Source organism: Spodoptera frugiperda, chromosome 14 (genome assembly GCF_023101765.2).
Source record: "Spodoptera frugiperda isolate SF20-4 chromosome 14, AGI-APGP_CSIRO_Sfru_2.0, whole genome shotgun sequence".
Lineage (NCBI taxonomy): Eukaryota > Metazoa > Arthropoda > Insecta > Lepidoptera > Noctuidae > Spodoptera > Spodoptera frugiperda.
This window is the reverse complement of record NC_064225.1, coordinates 963,623-978,330: the sequence shown is the minus strand read 5'-3', so window position 1 is coordinate 978,330 and position 14,708 is coordinate 963,623. Positions and strand designations below refer to the sequence as shown.

The 14,708-nt window shown below is 39.0% G+C and overlaps 1 protein-coding gene across 2 annotated transcripts in view; it reads left to right on the top strand.

Moving 5' to 3' along the window:
- The window catches only part of LOC118279120 (nose resistant to fluoxetine protein 6-like), a 57,691-nt gene extending 51,246 nt beyond the window's left edge, over window positions 1-6,445 (top strand). For both annotated transcript variants that reach the window (XM_050698311.1, XM_050698312.1), the window contains exons 8-14: window positions 386-548; window positions 1,124-1,317; window positions 2,366-2,516; window positions 4,579-4,762; window positions 5,287-5,429; window positions 5,625-5,734; window positions 6,268-6,445. In XM_050698311.1, the coding sequence (XP_050554268.1) occupies window positions 386-548; window positions 1,124-1,317; window positions 2,366-2,516; window positions 4,579-4,762; window positions 5,287-5,429; window positions 5,625-5,734; window positions 6,268-6,352 (1,030 nt within the window). In that variant the 3' untranslated portion in view covers window positions 6,353-6,445. The remainder of the gene's footprint in view (window positions 1-385; window positions 549-1,123; window positions 1,318-2,365; window positions 2,517-4,578; window positions 4,763-5,286; window positions 5,430-5,624; window positions 5,735-6,267) is intronic.
- The last annotated feature ends 8,263 nt before the right edge of the window (window positions 6,446-14,708 follow it).

The window sequence follows — 14,708 nt, the reverse complement described above, 5'->3', positions numbered from 1 at the left end:
ATGGTGACTAGTTTCCATCAGTCTTTAACACTCCATTTCTGATCTATGAGCCTATTCTACATAACTAGAGTGTGGGAGAGCCATGCCTCGGCACTGCTGGGCCGGCTTGACCAGAGTGATACCACGGCCTCATAGAAAACCATCGTGAAGCAACGCTTGCGTTGTATTTCATTATGTGAGTGAGGTTATGGAAGCCGAATTATCCCCACTTCCCCCTTCCCAAAGCCCGATTCCTTAACATCACTTACATTTCTAACCCTCAAAAGGCCGGCAACGCACTTGTAACGCCTCTGGTGTTGACGCCATGGGCGGCGACGATTGCTTACCATCAGGTGATCCGTCAGCTCGATTACCGGCTTATATTAAAGAAAAGTATTTGTTACAGGTTAATAGGACCCTTCGCAGTGCTCATATTCTACTTAATATCCGTGTCTAAGCACACTGGTAGTGGCCCTGGTTGGTACCTCGGCATCCAGGAGGAGACAAATGTCTGCGAACAAACCTGGCTCAGGAGCTTACTCATGATTAATACGGATATCAAAGATATTGTAAGTTCAACTTTATATTGCAGTCCAATTAGGAGAAGCAGTGCATTTCATTTCAATCCATGCCATTCCATTGTATTTTATTTTATTCCATTACATTTCATCTCTTTCCAATACTTTGCCCGATTCGGAAATGGAAACCGAGAGCCCTTGTTTCTTTTTTAAAAGAAATTAATTTATTGCTCCTTTATTTATACAATCATTACCTTCAGGCAGACAAGAATCGTCAGAGCCTTGTATCATGGGCCTCCTGGCCCTCCTCACCTGAAGGGGCTTAGGCAGAGGTGCTATTTACTAACGGTTGGCGCGATGGCTAGGCAACCAGCTGCCCCGCAACATGTGGTGGGTTCTTGCACAAAGCAACTGTTTGTGTGATCCACAAATTGTTGTTTCGAGTCTGGGTATCATGTGCATGTGAACTTGTATGTTTGTAAACACGCCCACGATACACGATATCGTCTAACCAGTTCTTTAGAATGTGCATGTTTAGGCGTTCAAGTGAGTGTTTTTGTGCATGAGTGTGCATGAGTGTGGACATCAACCTTCGGAGAGTATAAGGTATCATTTCTTCGTTCCAGTGTCATGCAGTGACGTGGTATGTCCCCTGCGACTATCAGTTTGCAATCCTGGGTACTCTACTGTTTTACTTCCATCAAAAGAACAAGAGACTTGGCTATACAGCCTATGCAGCTGCTGTAGTCTTCTCCATGATCATTCCTGGAGTATTGACGTACTGGTTCCGATTGCCTGTTGTTCACTTCATGGATATTGGGTATGGTATTTAATCTTTTGCTTTCAACAGATCTTAGACGTAGGAAGAATTTTCAGAGTAACCATTGTATTACGTTATCCGATATCGATATCAGAAGGAAAGCTAAAACTGTAGTCAGTGTATGTGAATAAGCATTTTTGAGGGGGAGAAATCATCCAAAGACTTCTTCTCCCGCCTAGGGTGAGGCGAGAGGCAGTGTCAGACTCTTACTAACTAAAATCCACCCCGTTCCTACTCCTGCTCTTTGAGCCGGAGCCCCGGTAGTCCGCAGCTCCGGGACGGGCATCAGCCCTACTGAGCCTTATCTGTGTTGATCTTTGAGGTGTGCGCGGATCCCGATGGACCATATGCAAGGATCCGGTTCTGATCGGACGGCCAGCTACCCGTGATGAAAATAGGCTAAGAGCTAATAACATAATTGACCAAAAGCAGGTGTTACTTGTTCTACGTGGAGGACCAAGGGGAGTGGACGTCTCTCGGCTGATGATGATGATGATGAGGTGTTACTTTAAAGAGCAACGAATGTAGGTGAAATCAAAGAAAATTGATTATTCCAAAAATGTTAATCAGCTTTAGTATCATCATCAACTACAATAGCCCAAGACAAACCACTGCAGACCTATAGGCCTTCTCTATAATGTATATTTACATTCTTCTTCGTCCTCGGGGTTATTTTCTTTTTCTATCTCTTTGACTGAATATTAGTTTTACATTGTTCTCACATAGTTGAAGCAATCGAAACAATGTAACCAAGAATTGTATTGTGAATCTGATTGAAAAAGAGTAACCTATGGAGTTTCTTGCTCATTCTTCTCCATAGGAATCTACACTTTGGAACGAGGAAATAGCTTCACTGGAGGACTGACCGACAGACAGACGTTATTAATATTATTATATTTGCTTTGACGTTCAAAAGTGCCTTCCTGGGGCCTTAGTCTGCTATTACAATTGTGTCAGAATGGTCGATCACTGAGCAGTGCAATAGCAGACAAGGCCCCTGGTCTAATTGAAATAAATAATTTTGACTTTGACTTATCTTTCTTTCCAGTAAGATGATCCGTGAAATCCGCGATACTTGGGAGGTCACATATACATACACGAGTCCCTTCAGCCGCGCTAGTGCGTACCTCGTGGGCGTTGCCATGGGATACCTCATGTCCATCTATAAGCCTGCTGATTATAGGAAGTCTGTTTCTATGGTAAGAGTTCTTGATTTGCTTGTTTCTAAATTGCATGGAAATTTTGAGTTTGACTGGCGTTTTAGAAGTCTTTATCGCTTTGAAATCTTCAAGCTCTAAGTATATTTTCATTTTTAACCCCCGACGCAAAAAGAGGCCCTGTTATAAGTTTGACGTGTCTGTCTGTCTGTCTGTCTGTGGCATCATAACTCCCGAACGGATGCAGTGATTTCAATTTAGTTTTTTTCGTATGAAAGGGGACTTATCTGCGAGTGTTCTTAGACATGTTTGATGAAAATCGGTTGAGCCGTTTTAAAGTTATGGGCGGTGAAAGTGGGGAGATTAGCCGAAGGTCTGCAAATATACTGGAATGGGGTCTCAAATTAAACCGCACTGAAAGAAGATATTGAAAGATATTATTTTTTCGTATTAACAAAAATAAAAAATTAAATAAAAAAATAATAATTAAAAATTTAATAACAAAAATATAAAATTTTTAATATTAAATATAAACAAAAAATCTTGCACCAATGTAATCTTTAGCCTACTTATACAGAAACAAAAACTAGTAATTAATAAGTCAAAAAAAATAAAATAAAAGCGAACGAGATTGACCTCGAATGTAATCTTTACTTTAACAAGAATCGAAATTATAGTAAGTATATGTAATATACTAAGCCTAACTTAACCTAACCTACCTATAAAAAGTATAAAATAAAAAATTAAATTAAAAATTTTAAAAACCCCCGACATAAAAACTTAATTTCCCTTTAAAAAGTAAAAAATAATAAAAGAAACTTAATCTTAAAGTACCTAAGAATGTACTAATAATTCTAAAAAAATAAAATACGTCTCGTTGGGGGACCGCATTCATACGGACTGTACACCGCCGCCCCCGCGCCGCTATATTTCTAATTTCTGCCTTATAGTTAAGTACTTAAACATCAATTTACTTTAATGTTAACACCAAGCATGTGATACTTATGAACAAATTGTAGATAAGTAAGAAATAATTAGGAGCGGTCCCCCAACGCGACGTATTTTTTTTATGAATTATTAGAACATTCTTAGGTACTTTAAGATTAAGTTTCTTTTTTATTTTTTACTGAGATATTTCAAGGGAAATTAAGTTTTTATGTCGGGGGCCGCACTTTTTCAGTTCTTACGTTACGCCTTTATCCCCGTAAGGGTATGCAGAGGTGCACATTACGGCATGTATTGTCGTTATACGATGTACACCCACATTTAACTACTAGTGTTATAAGTCCCGTGTAATAGGGGTAAGCCTATTGCCATATACTGGGCATAACCCTAGCCTCAGTGCTACATGCCCAGCGTGAAAAAATGCCAGTAATACTTTGCCAGACAAGGGAATCGAACCTGAGACCTCTTGCCTGGCAGTCGCACTTGCGACCACTCGACCAACGAGGCTTGGCTCTTATCGTAATTGGATTAGATAATTTAATAAAATGGGGACTATATTTGGGTACAAATCGTCATCATCGCCAATCAATGGACATAAGATTAAGCAAGCGATAGATAAAGGATATCTGAGGTGCTCATACTTATGATGGTAAGCGCTTTTTTGGCCATGACCAGTGATAATGAGTGGTGAAAATATGCATTTAGTTCTAAAGAGCGAATATAATTTTTTTTTTAAGCCGGTAAACGAGCAGACCTATCGCCTAATGGTAAGCTATCACCGCTGCCCATGGATACTTGAATCACCAGAGGCGTTACACGTGCGTTACCGCGGCTTTAAATTTAACCACTTTAACTGTCTTCCTGCCTCGTTGGTTCAGTGGTCGCAAGTGCGACTGCCGGGCAAGGGTCTCGAATTCCCGGGTCGGGTGAAGTATTACTGGGCTTTTTTCGGTTTTTTGAAAATTTCTCAGTGGTAGCACGGAGTCTGGAAATGTGCCCGGTATATGGCAATAGGCTCACCACCATTACATGGGACTTACAACATAAATTGTGAAATGTGGGTGTACATTGGCATTACGTGCCATAATGTGCACCTCTGCCTACCCCTTCGGGGATTAAAGGCGTGACGTTATGTATGTATGTACTATCTTCCTTCCAGACCTGGTCAATACTTGGTACAGCGATAAGTCTGGGCGCAATGCTAGCCACGTTGTCTATCGGGTATATCACTAAATTCAGAGAGTATTACCCACTGGAAGCTGCCTTCCTCGCAGGCACCAACAGGATCGTGTGGGCTGCTGCCATCTGCTGCATTATTGGGATGTGTGAATATGGAACTGTTCGTAAGTATTTCAGGAACATTTAAACTGCAAGTAAATAGAAAAGTAAATGTATTAATTTCACATGATCTTGTTGAATGTTACAGTCAAGCCCTTGCACTGAATTATATTTAACTAAACCGACACTTATGCCATTTAGCTCATAGCAGTTATTAAAATGCAAGTGTGCAAAAAGATTCTGTACGAATGGGCCCGGCTCGACCGGTGTGATTTTGTGATGTGATCGGCCTCACAGAAAACTAACGTGAAACAACGCTAGCGTTGTATTTCGTTGTGTGAGTGAGGTACCGGAGGCCCAATTACCCCCTTTCCAATCCCCGATTCCCCAACAATCCTTAAATATCTAACCCCCAAAAGGCCGGCAATGCACTTGTAACGCCTCTGGTGTTTCGGGTGTCCATAGGTGGCGGCAATTACTTACCATCAAGTGATCCGTCTGCTCGTTTATCGGCTTATATCAAAATACAAAATGGGCTGCTAAATGGCATATTTAATTATTACCTTTAACTTTTTTGTTTGTTTCGCAGCTATAATTTCCAGCATCCTGGGCTGGTCGGTGTTCACGCCTCTCAGTCGACTTTCCTACGGCATTTACATGATACATCCCATCATCGTACAGAGGCACAAGTTTGCACAGCGAGCGCCACACAAATTTGACCCTTATGGCGTGGTAAGTATCAAGATCTATTCTTAGAGTAACCCTCTGATTTATAAGGTCGAAAATGGAATACGTCTCTGGATTTGCACCAAACTTCTGGTCTGCTACTATTTCTCTAGTCTCTGTACAATAATAGAATCCTTCACTCTTTACGAATTAGTACTTTGTATCTTATGTTGTTAGCAGTAAAGTCCATTTTCCTTCCAGGTTTTAGATACTACTTCTACATTGGTGGTATCAATAGGGCTTAGTTACGCGATGTGGCTGTTTGTGGAGGCGCCGCTGATCAACATCACCAACCAGCTCTTCTTCAATAGGTACGTTACCCCTATTAAATCCTTACCTTTTTGTACACTTTTTTTATGGAACACACCACGTTGGTGGTTTTTATAAGTGTGGGAGAGTCATGCTTCGACACGAATGAGTCAACTCAACCGGAGTGATACCACGGCCTCACAGAAAACCAATGTGAAACAACGCTTGCGGTTTGTTTCTTTGTGTGAGTGAGGTTATCGGAGGCCTAACTATCCCCCTTCCAAATCTTTCTAATCCTCGATTCCCCAACTACCGCCCTTCCCAATCCCCGATTCCCCAACTAACCTTAAATTCCTAACTACCAAAAGGCCGGCAACGCAATTACAACACCTTTGGTGTTTCAAGTAGTCATGGGCGGCAGCGATTGCTTACCATCAGGTGATCCGTGTGCTAGTTTACCGGCTTATACCATAAAAAAATCTTTAAAATTTTATAAGAATATTTGTATGCAAACACTGTTTCACGTCGGTTTTCACAAGCCGGCCCATACGTACCATGGCTGTCCCACATTTAGTCTTCTTATTTTTTTTTACAGGTCAAAAGAACCTCAGCCAAGTAAAAGTCGTGGTGAGAAAGGAGTCCAACATCAGAATGGAGTTGCTAAGACCAAAGTTTCTTAACGTTTAGTTCTATGTAGAGTTGTAATTAAAACAAATTGTATGTAGAAATAAATAGTGTTCATAAATAAATACCATTTTATGTAACTGCAAAAATGTATTATTTTTCACACATTTATTTTAATACCTGAAAAAATGAAGCAGACTAATCTGCTTAATTGTTACTACTGCTAAGGTATTTCACAAGGACACCTCGTTGACTACCTCGTTGGCCGTGTGGTTGCATTCGATTCCCGGGTCGGGTGAAGAATTGCTGAGCTTTTTTCGGTTTTTCAGTAGTAGCACGGAGCCTGGAAATGTGCCCGGTATATGGCAATAGCCTCCCCACCTATTACATGGGACTTACAATATAAATTATGAAATGTGGGTGTACATTGCCATTATATGCCATAATGTGCACCTCTGCCTACCCCTTCGGGGATTAAAGGGCGTGACGTTATTCACAAGGACACCATGGCCGCGCAACCAGTCGCCGCTACCAACAAAATGAATATTGCGCTATAGAGATTTGCTCACCTGGTGTCCGCCACCACTAATTACAATAGAGCAGTATGGTGTCTCACTCACTCAGCGCCAGCCAGGCCATAGTCGCAGTGTGGTGTGGCAACTTCGGTGTCTAGATTATTGTTTCGGGCCTGGGTGTCATATGTATGTCAATTTGTATATTTGTAAACGCAACCACGACACAGGAGAAAATCTTTGTACGGAAAAAAAGAGAATACTTTGTTTGTTTGACCCAGGAATTGAAACCAAATCCCTTTACAGTCATGAGAAAAAACACGAAATAAAACAGAGAGGTCACAGCCTCTTTTAAACTTTAGACTCCCTAAACGTAGCTCGTTACGTCTGCAAACGTTTAGTATTGAACGGAATGAGATTAACTATTTCAATACAAACCGTTTCTCTTATTTCACAAATTCGTTTTAACTTTATCGAGTTACGAGTATCGTCGGGCGCTTTACTTACCAAATTTTCTTGCTTGCTTACTTCTCTTGGATTTCGTAACGAATTTTCTTTTTCGATAGTCTATGTAGAGTTTGTGATTAAACTTTTTTTATTTATTTTTCGTGAATGTTATATTTGTCACATACTACGACTGCCTCATTAGGGTGGTTTTAGACCAGAGATGTGCTATGTAGCTATGCTACGAAGATGTAATAGCTAAGCTGTGAAACAATTGAATGCTGTGTGAGGAAGATGCGCAGCTCTATTTTTTCGAAGCTAAGCCCCGGTAAACCCGCTAGGTAGTCCGCAGCTCCGGATTGCAACTCGAGTATACGATGTTTCGATAGTAGGGAAGCCGTCCATAGCACATTTCCACAGCATGTATCTTTCCATAAAAAACCCATAGCTTAGCTGAGTCCATTTCCACCAGTGCTAAGCTATGTGTACCAATAAATATGATTGGTGGAAGCCAAACGCATCCACAGCAACATAGTATAGCACGTCTCTGGAGGAAAAGCACCCTTAGCCTCGTCTACAAAAGAGGGATTTACCTCAGTCTCCAAGCTTAGCAAAGAATTTAAAGGTCGTTGTATACTTCTTACTGAGATTTCAACATAAAAAGCCCTCATAATACTTCCCTCAATCTGGGAATCTATCATTGATCCTTGCGATCACTCTCTCACTCTACAAGGCAGTCATTCAGTAATTTTGAAGTCTAAAATATTATTCATTGTCATCATCATCATCAGCCATAAGACCTCCACTGCTGAACATAGGCCTCCCCCAATGTCTTCCAGATAGGTATCAACCTATGGAAACGACCTACATCCAAAAATATTTCTCGAAACTTTCTGCCTTACACAGCAAAACTGTGGAATGAGCTGTCGTCATCGGTATTTCCGAACCGATACGACCTTCAAAGAGCATATTTCTCTTTAAAAGCCGGCAACGCACTTGCGACTCCTCTGGTGTTGCGGGTGTCCATGGGCGGCAATGATCGCTTACCATCAGGAGACCATCATTTGCCCCTATTACATAAAAAAATATTGATCAAAAACCTTTAATTTAAATCTTCAACACTCAGACATCACTTGATTGAGATTACATCCCTTACTCCTCCCTTAGACCCCATACTCCTCCCTCTCACCCCCTGATCCACCCCTGAAGGGGGTGTACCCCCATGTACTTAACTAACAATTTGTTACCAATTACACGGATGCAAGATTTCACAATCTCAGCGTTGTGTATCACTTGTATTGTAATGGATTTTTAATAGAAATCTTTTGTTTTATAATTTATTATGTTGAAGTAGATATTATTCACTAGTAAAAAAATAATAGGAAATTCAAGAATCCTGTCCTATTCCTTATATATCTTTTCTATCCCACAAACGTATACAGTGCTTAATGTATTAATTTGTGCAGCAGTGTGTAATTATCATAACTAATATAATTTATGTAACTTTAATATTGTATAGTTCTGTTGGCATGTTTTTGTATTTTCTACTGCTATTCGTGAAAACCTATAATTGGCTTTTTGTCACATTATACCACATTATTTAATCAAATTGTACAGCTGTTGGTTTTCTATGTGTTTAAAAAAACTGATATTTAATAATTATCATAAAAACTATTGAGAATTAAACACACACAATAAAAAAATATAATTTTATTATTACGTTTTCAAATAATAAATAATTATTTTGTATGTCTAATTAATAATAAATAACCTATATTTATCATACAATACTGGAAAATATCACTTTACAAAATCATATAAATTATTATGAGAGCATTGTACCAACTCTTCAGTCGTATCGTACCTTATAACAAAATATTAAAACATAAAACTATATATTTTATGTTAAACAAGTTTAGTGGGCTTATATTGTATAGTCATCAAGATTAAGAGTGTGTACCAAGTATCAGATCGATCGGACGTCAGGAAGGTGGTTAAATGCCAATTACTAAATTTGACACAAACAAAGAAATTGAAATACATATATTTGGGTCAATCTTCAAAACGGACGTACTCGCGTGATCACTCTGGTGCTTTTCAGATATAGATATTTAATGGTAATTATGGAAAATAACAAGAATATACTATCTGAATAACATTATTAGGCCGAGCTGCGGACTACCTAGCGGGTTTACCGGAGCTCCGACTCGAAAAGCAGGAGTAGAAATGGGATGGTTTTTAGTCAGTCAGAGTCTGTCACTCCCTCCCGCCTCGCCCAAGGCGGAAAAAGTCTTTGGATAACTTTCCCTCCTCAACAAAAAAGGGCAAAAAGCCAGCAACGTACTTGTAACGCCTCTGGTGTTTCGTGTGTCCATAGGCGGCAGCGATTGCTTACCATCAAGTGATCCGAATCTACCGGCCTATACCATAAAATCAAATCAGAAAAAAACCCATTAATTATTAACACAAAGCCAGATCTCACAACAAACACGTATCACAAACAGTAGCTCTTTGTAAAACAACAAGTTTATCATTTACTAGATACCATTCTATTGTCTTATAATTATGTAGTGTAGCCACTATTATTATAGATGCTTCATTGTTATTATCCTTAGTGTTAGTTTGACCTTTATCTGTAATCACTTTTTTAATTACATTGACTATCAGAACATCACTTGTAAAATATATTTTATTTACATCAACCCTTTGACTTATAACAAATAATAATCTTATAAGTATTTTCTATGACTAATCTTCGGTGAGAATTTAGGGAACAGAGAGTAAAATTCCCTAAGAAAAGGAGGATCCTCCGAACAGTCGAGGTGATCGTGTGTAACGGGCTTTCTGCCCAACCGTTGTTTATTAGGATTTTCTATCCATGTTTATTCGCATGTACACTTCGTATGTACGTTTTATGACGTCATCCGTCGATTTGTTCATCGATCGTCTATGTGCCACAAGAATAACATTCATGATTTTAAAATCATCTCTAAATTCATTCACATATACTACATTAACTTCATCTTGTTCAAATCACCAGGACAAAATAATGTCACTATTTTAATCAACAAAGTCTTCACGTCACAACACATTCTAACCTTCACCAGTAGTTCTATTCACTATAGTCTCATTATCCTTATCACCAACAGTATCAAAATCACCATCACCATTCAGATCAATATCCCCAACCTCAGTAGCGTTCACTTCTCTCACTTCTACGTAATCACCATCACTAAATATCCCATCACTGACCAGTCTTTCTCTAAGAAAATTATCATTTAAATTGGCGAATATCGTCTGATCATTTTCGATGTCGTCGGTACAGCATCTTCGGAAGAATATGTTGATCACCGGTCTTCCATAAATGGTGCTTAGTACTGCAATAAGGACTAGTGACACTAGAACACAGAAAGTAAGGAATCTTAGCCACATGGTACTGGTTAGTGTCAAAGGTTTGCGCGCACTGAGTATTGCGTTCATTTAAAATCGTAATCGTCTGATTGTCCCCTTATTGAGTATTGGTTGTACAGACGTGCGACTTTTGTTTGGTTGGTTGCGACTTTTTTGCTGTATTTTTTGTCGTAATAAAATGAAAATTAGCTTATGATTTGTGATGACTTTCGAATTGTGAGTTTCGTCACATCGTTTGCGTATCAATATTGAAAAAATAATCAAAGAAAAATGACTAGAAATTTGTTATTGTATTTATCGGCTTACTCACGTTACTGTTTGACAAGGAACTCAACTACTTTCAAGCCATGCGAGCGTCTCATTTATGAGCAGTATTGCGCGACACACGTTGCGGCAACTGTCGTACGACTACCATATCATCATACAAATAAACACTTTACTATTAGAATACAGTACGATTGTCCCGGTTTCGATTCCCGCACGGAGCAATCTTTGTATGATCCACAAATTGTTGTTTCGGGTCTGGGTGTCATGTGTATGTGAACTTGTATGTGTTTGTGCACCCATGACATAGAAGAAAATCCAACGTTAAAAAAATTCACTAGTAATTAGCAGATAATTCTACTAAATTGAAACTACCATTAACTTCAAATTTATCTACACAGTTATTAATACTTATAATACCTTTTACTATAAATAAATAATCACACGACACTAAATAAATCATATAGTCGTTAAACCTAGTAAATCCTCCCACTAATCCGATTCGAGGAAAACCCAATACAATACACATTAATAAGAAAATCTCGTGGTAAGATATAATTGAAAGATTTACCGACTCTCCTCGCGAAGTAAGCCCTCTGCCCGGTATTAGGAACGAGTTAATCTTGATTATTTATACGCTACAATATTTGTAATACTCGTACTATGGTGTATTCTTAATTAAATTAGCCACTAATTTTAAGAAACAGTGACAGTGATCCTACAATGCCTAAGGGGAGAGATTTTTATTATTTTAGTTTTTCTTCTTCTTCTTTTTTCATGGAATACGCCGGTAACGTTCAGACGTATCACCTGATGGTAAGCAATCGCCGCCCCCATGAACACATGAAACACCAGAGACGTAACAAATGCATTGCCGGCATTTTGGGGGTTAAAAGGGTTGTTGAGGAATCGGGGATTGGGAAGATTGGGAAGGGGGGAATTGGGTCTCTGGTAACCTCACTCACACAACGCAAGCGTTGTTTCACGTCGGTTTTCTGTGTGGCCGTGGTATCACTCCGGTCGAGCCGGCCCATTCGTGCAGAAGCACGTGTGTTTAGTTATAGTAAACTGTACATATTGTATACTATTATGTAGTGTAAATATTTTAATTGTTTATGTAATTCAAATAGATAATCTCTTTGCATTGTACTCCATTTTGAGGAGAAGAGTTTGTAATTTGTTTGGTTTTCAATATAAGCAATATTATTGAAAGTAGATTAAAGAATTGTACATTCAATTGTAAATAATTTAGAAGTTAAATAAACAAGGGCGCAGGTGTGCTTACAGGCTTAATTATTCCATTCTGTATACCTAGGGCGAGAAAAACACAATACCTTTTAATATCTTTTAGGTTTTCTCTTTTTTATTATATCAATACCACGGTGTTTGAAATTACGCCTGATATAGAATATTATGACAATATCATTAGAACCTGAAACGGGATATTTAAGTACCATGTTTATTTATATCTATGAGTTGCTGATATTTCGGCACTGTTGCAAGCGCCATGATCACGGATGAACTAAGGAGTAATTAATGATAGTGTTAGTGACCAGTTTAAAAACTTATATTATGACAATATTTAATGGGACTCATAACGTGTGAGTGAGGTTAACCTCCCTTTCCCAATCTATCCAATTCTCGAATCCCCAACAATTCTCAAATTGCTAACTCCTAAAAGGCCGGCAACGCAGTTGTAACACTGGTGGTCGGGTGTCTAAAAGCGGCGGCTATTGCTTACCATCAGGTGATCCGTCTGATTGTTTACCGATCAAAAAAACGCAACTGGCAAAAATTGTGTGTAACATTTTCATATCACATCTTACTATTCTACGATTAGATTATGACTATGACTAGGTTATGTACAAAAAAAGTCGCACAAACAAATCGCCCGTCTACAAAAACCATTGACGTCTTCAATATTATCGGGTACTGAATAAATGAAGCATGGTTACACCATCTGTATTCACTATGCATCCGTCGGCCATATTTCAAACATGTCTGCTTACACCCTATGCATATTAATGGCTTGTTGATAAAAGTCTGAGCTCTTGTTTATGCGGAACTGGGAAAGGGTATCAGGAAGATCGTTTTGTTCGTTCGAGTTGAGGAGTTCCGCGTCATATAGTCGTCGTGTGGTCGGCGCCATCTTGGAAATTTCGATTTGACGTTTAAAAATTGTGATGTTTTTAGTGGTGATTTTAATGATTGTTTTTTTTTCTTTTTCTTCTGTGTTGAGTGTACATTTACTAACATGTCATCTTGTAATAATTTTATGGATCATACAAAGAATTATTTCATGTGGGAATTGAACCCATCACTCTCACCGTGTCTGATTTAAGACGCCCGCTTCTCATGCAAGAGGTTGCGGGTTCAAATCCTACCAACTGCAAAGTACCAATGCGACTTTTTCCGTGTTATATCTTATTATTCTTTGTAAGATTATTTAGACACCACTGACCAACTGTGAAGGAAAACATCGTGAGGACACCAGGGCTTACAATTTCTGTATAAGTGTGAAATCGCCCGCATTGAGGAAGCGTGGTGATTAACGCTCAAACCTTCTCCGTGCCTTTGGTCAGCAGTAACCACTTATATAATATAAGTATAGGCTGTTAATGTATGTATTTATGTAAAATTCCTGCGCCTGATTTCAATGTTGTTATAATTCATGATCAATCATCATCATTGTCATCATCGTGACCAATTACTTCCCTACAGAGGTACCCATCACAATGTCATGTTAATTTTATTAAAGGAAAACCCAGCGTCCATTACCGTCGTATAACAAAACCATTACGATAAAGAAACAATCGAGTCACTCGCATTAACATAGTAATCGATTCTCTGTACGTTGAGTACTAATCGATTTATTTATATAAATCATCGATAAACTTATAATTCATTTTAAATAAATGTTAAGAGTTTTATGTTCAGTGTTGTGAATGACTGCCTCGTTGGTTGAGTGGTCACAAGTGCGACTGCCGGACAAGAGGTTTCGGGTTCGATTCCCGGGTCGTGCAAAGTATTACTGGGCTTTTTACTACTGGTGGAAACGGACTCAGCTAAACTACGTTTTTTATATGAAAAGATGTGTGCTATAGACGGCTATCGATATATATATACTATCGATTGTATACTTGAGCTGCGCATTTTCTTCGTGCGGGAATCGAACCCGCTAACCTGCACGGCAGCCGATTGTCCAGCCACCGCATCAACCGATACTGATAGACTGCTGTATCAGTATCAGTTTCACAGCTTAGAGCTATTACAACTCCGTAGCATAGTTACATAGTCATCTCTGGTCGAAAAACACTCTTACCCTCGAATACTGAAACGCTACTTAATTTTAAGTTGTATATAAATGTGTTTTCTCTGTCATTTTATAAAGCGTTTATAGTGACAGAACTAGTTTTGAGAGCGACTTAAAATTGAGTGGCGTTTGAATATTGAACATTATTTTTTTCTGGGAATAAAAATAAATAAAACACAAAATCTACAGATAAGTTTTTTATCATCCCAATAGTGTCGTCGATCCACTTGAGGTGGTTGTACAATGAGGTGTAGAACACGTTCTTGTTGAAACAAATGCCCCTCTCTGCCGGGTCCCCGTAGTGTATGCCGGTCAGACACCAGCGCTCAGTCTGCTGCGATACAAACACGCCGCCAAAACTTGGACAGAGGGCTACGTCTGTAAAGGTACTGGTACAAACGAACTCAGCTAAGTTATGTTTTTATATAGAAAGATCCGTGCTATGGATGGCTTCCCTACTATTCATAC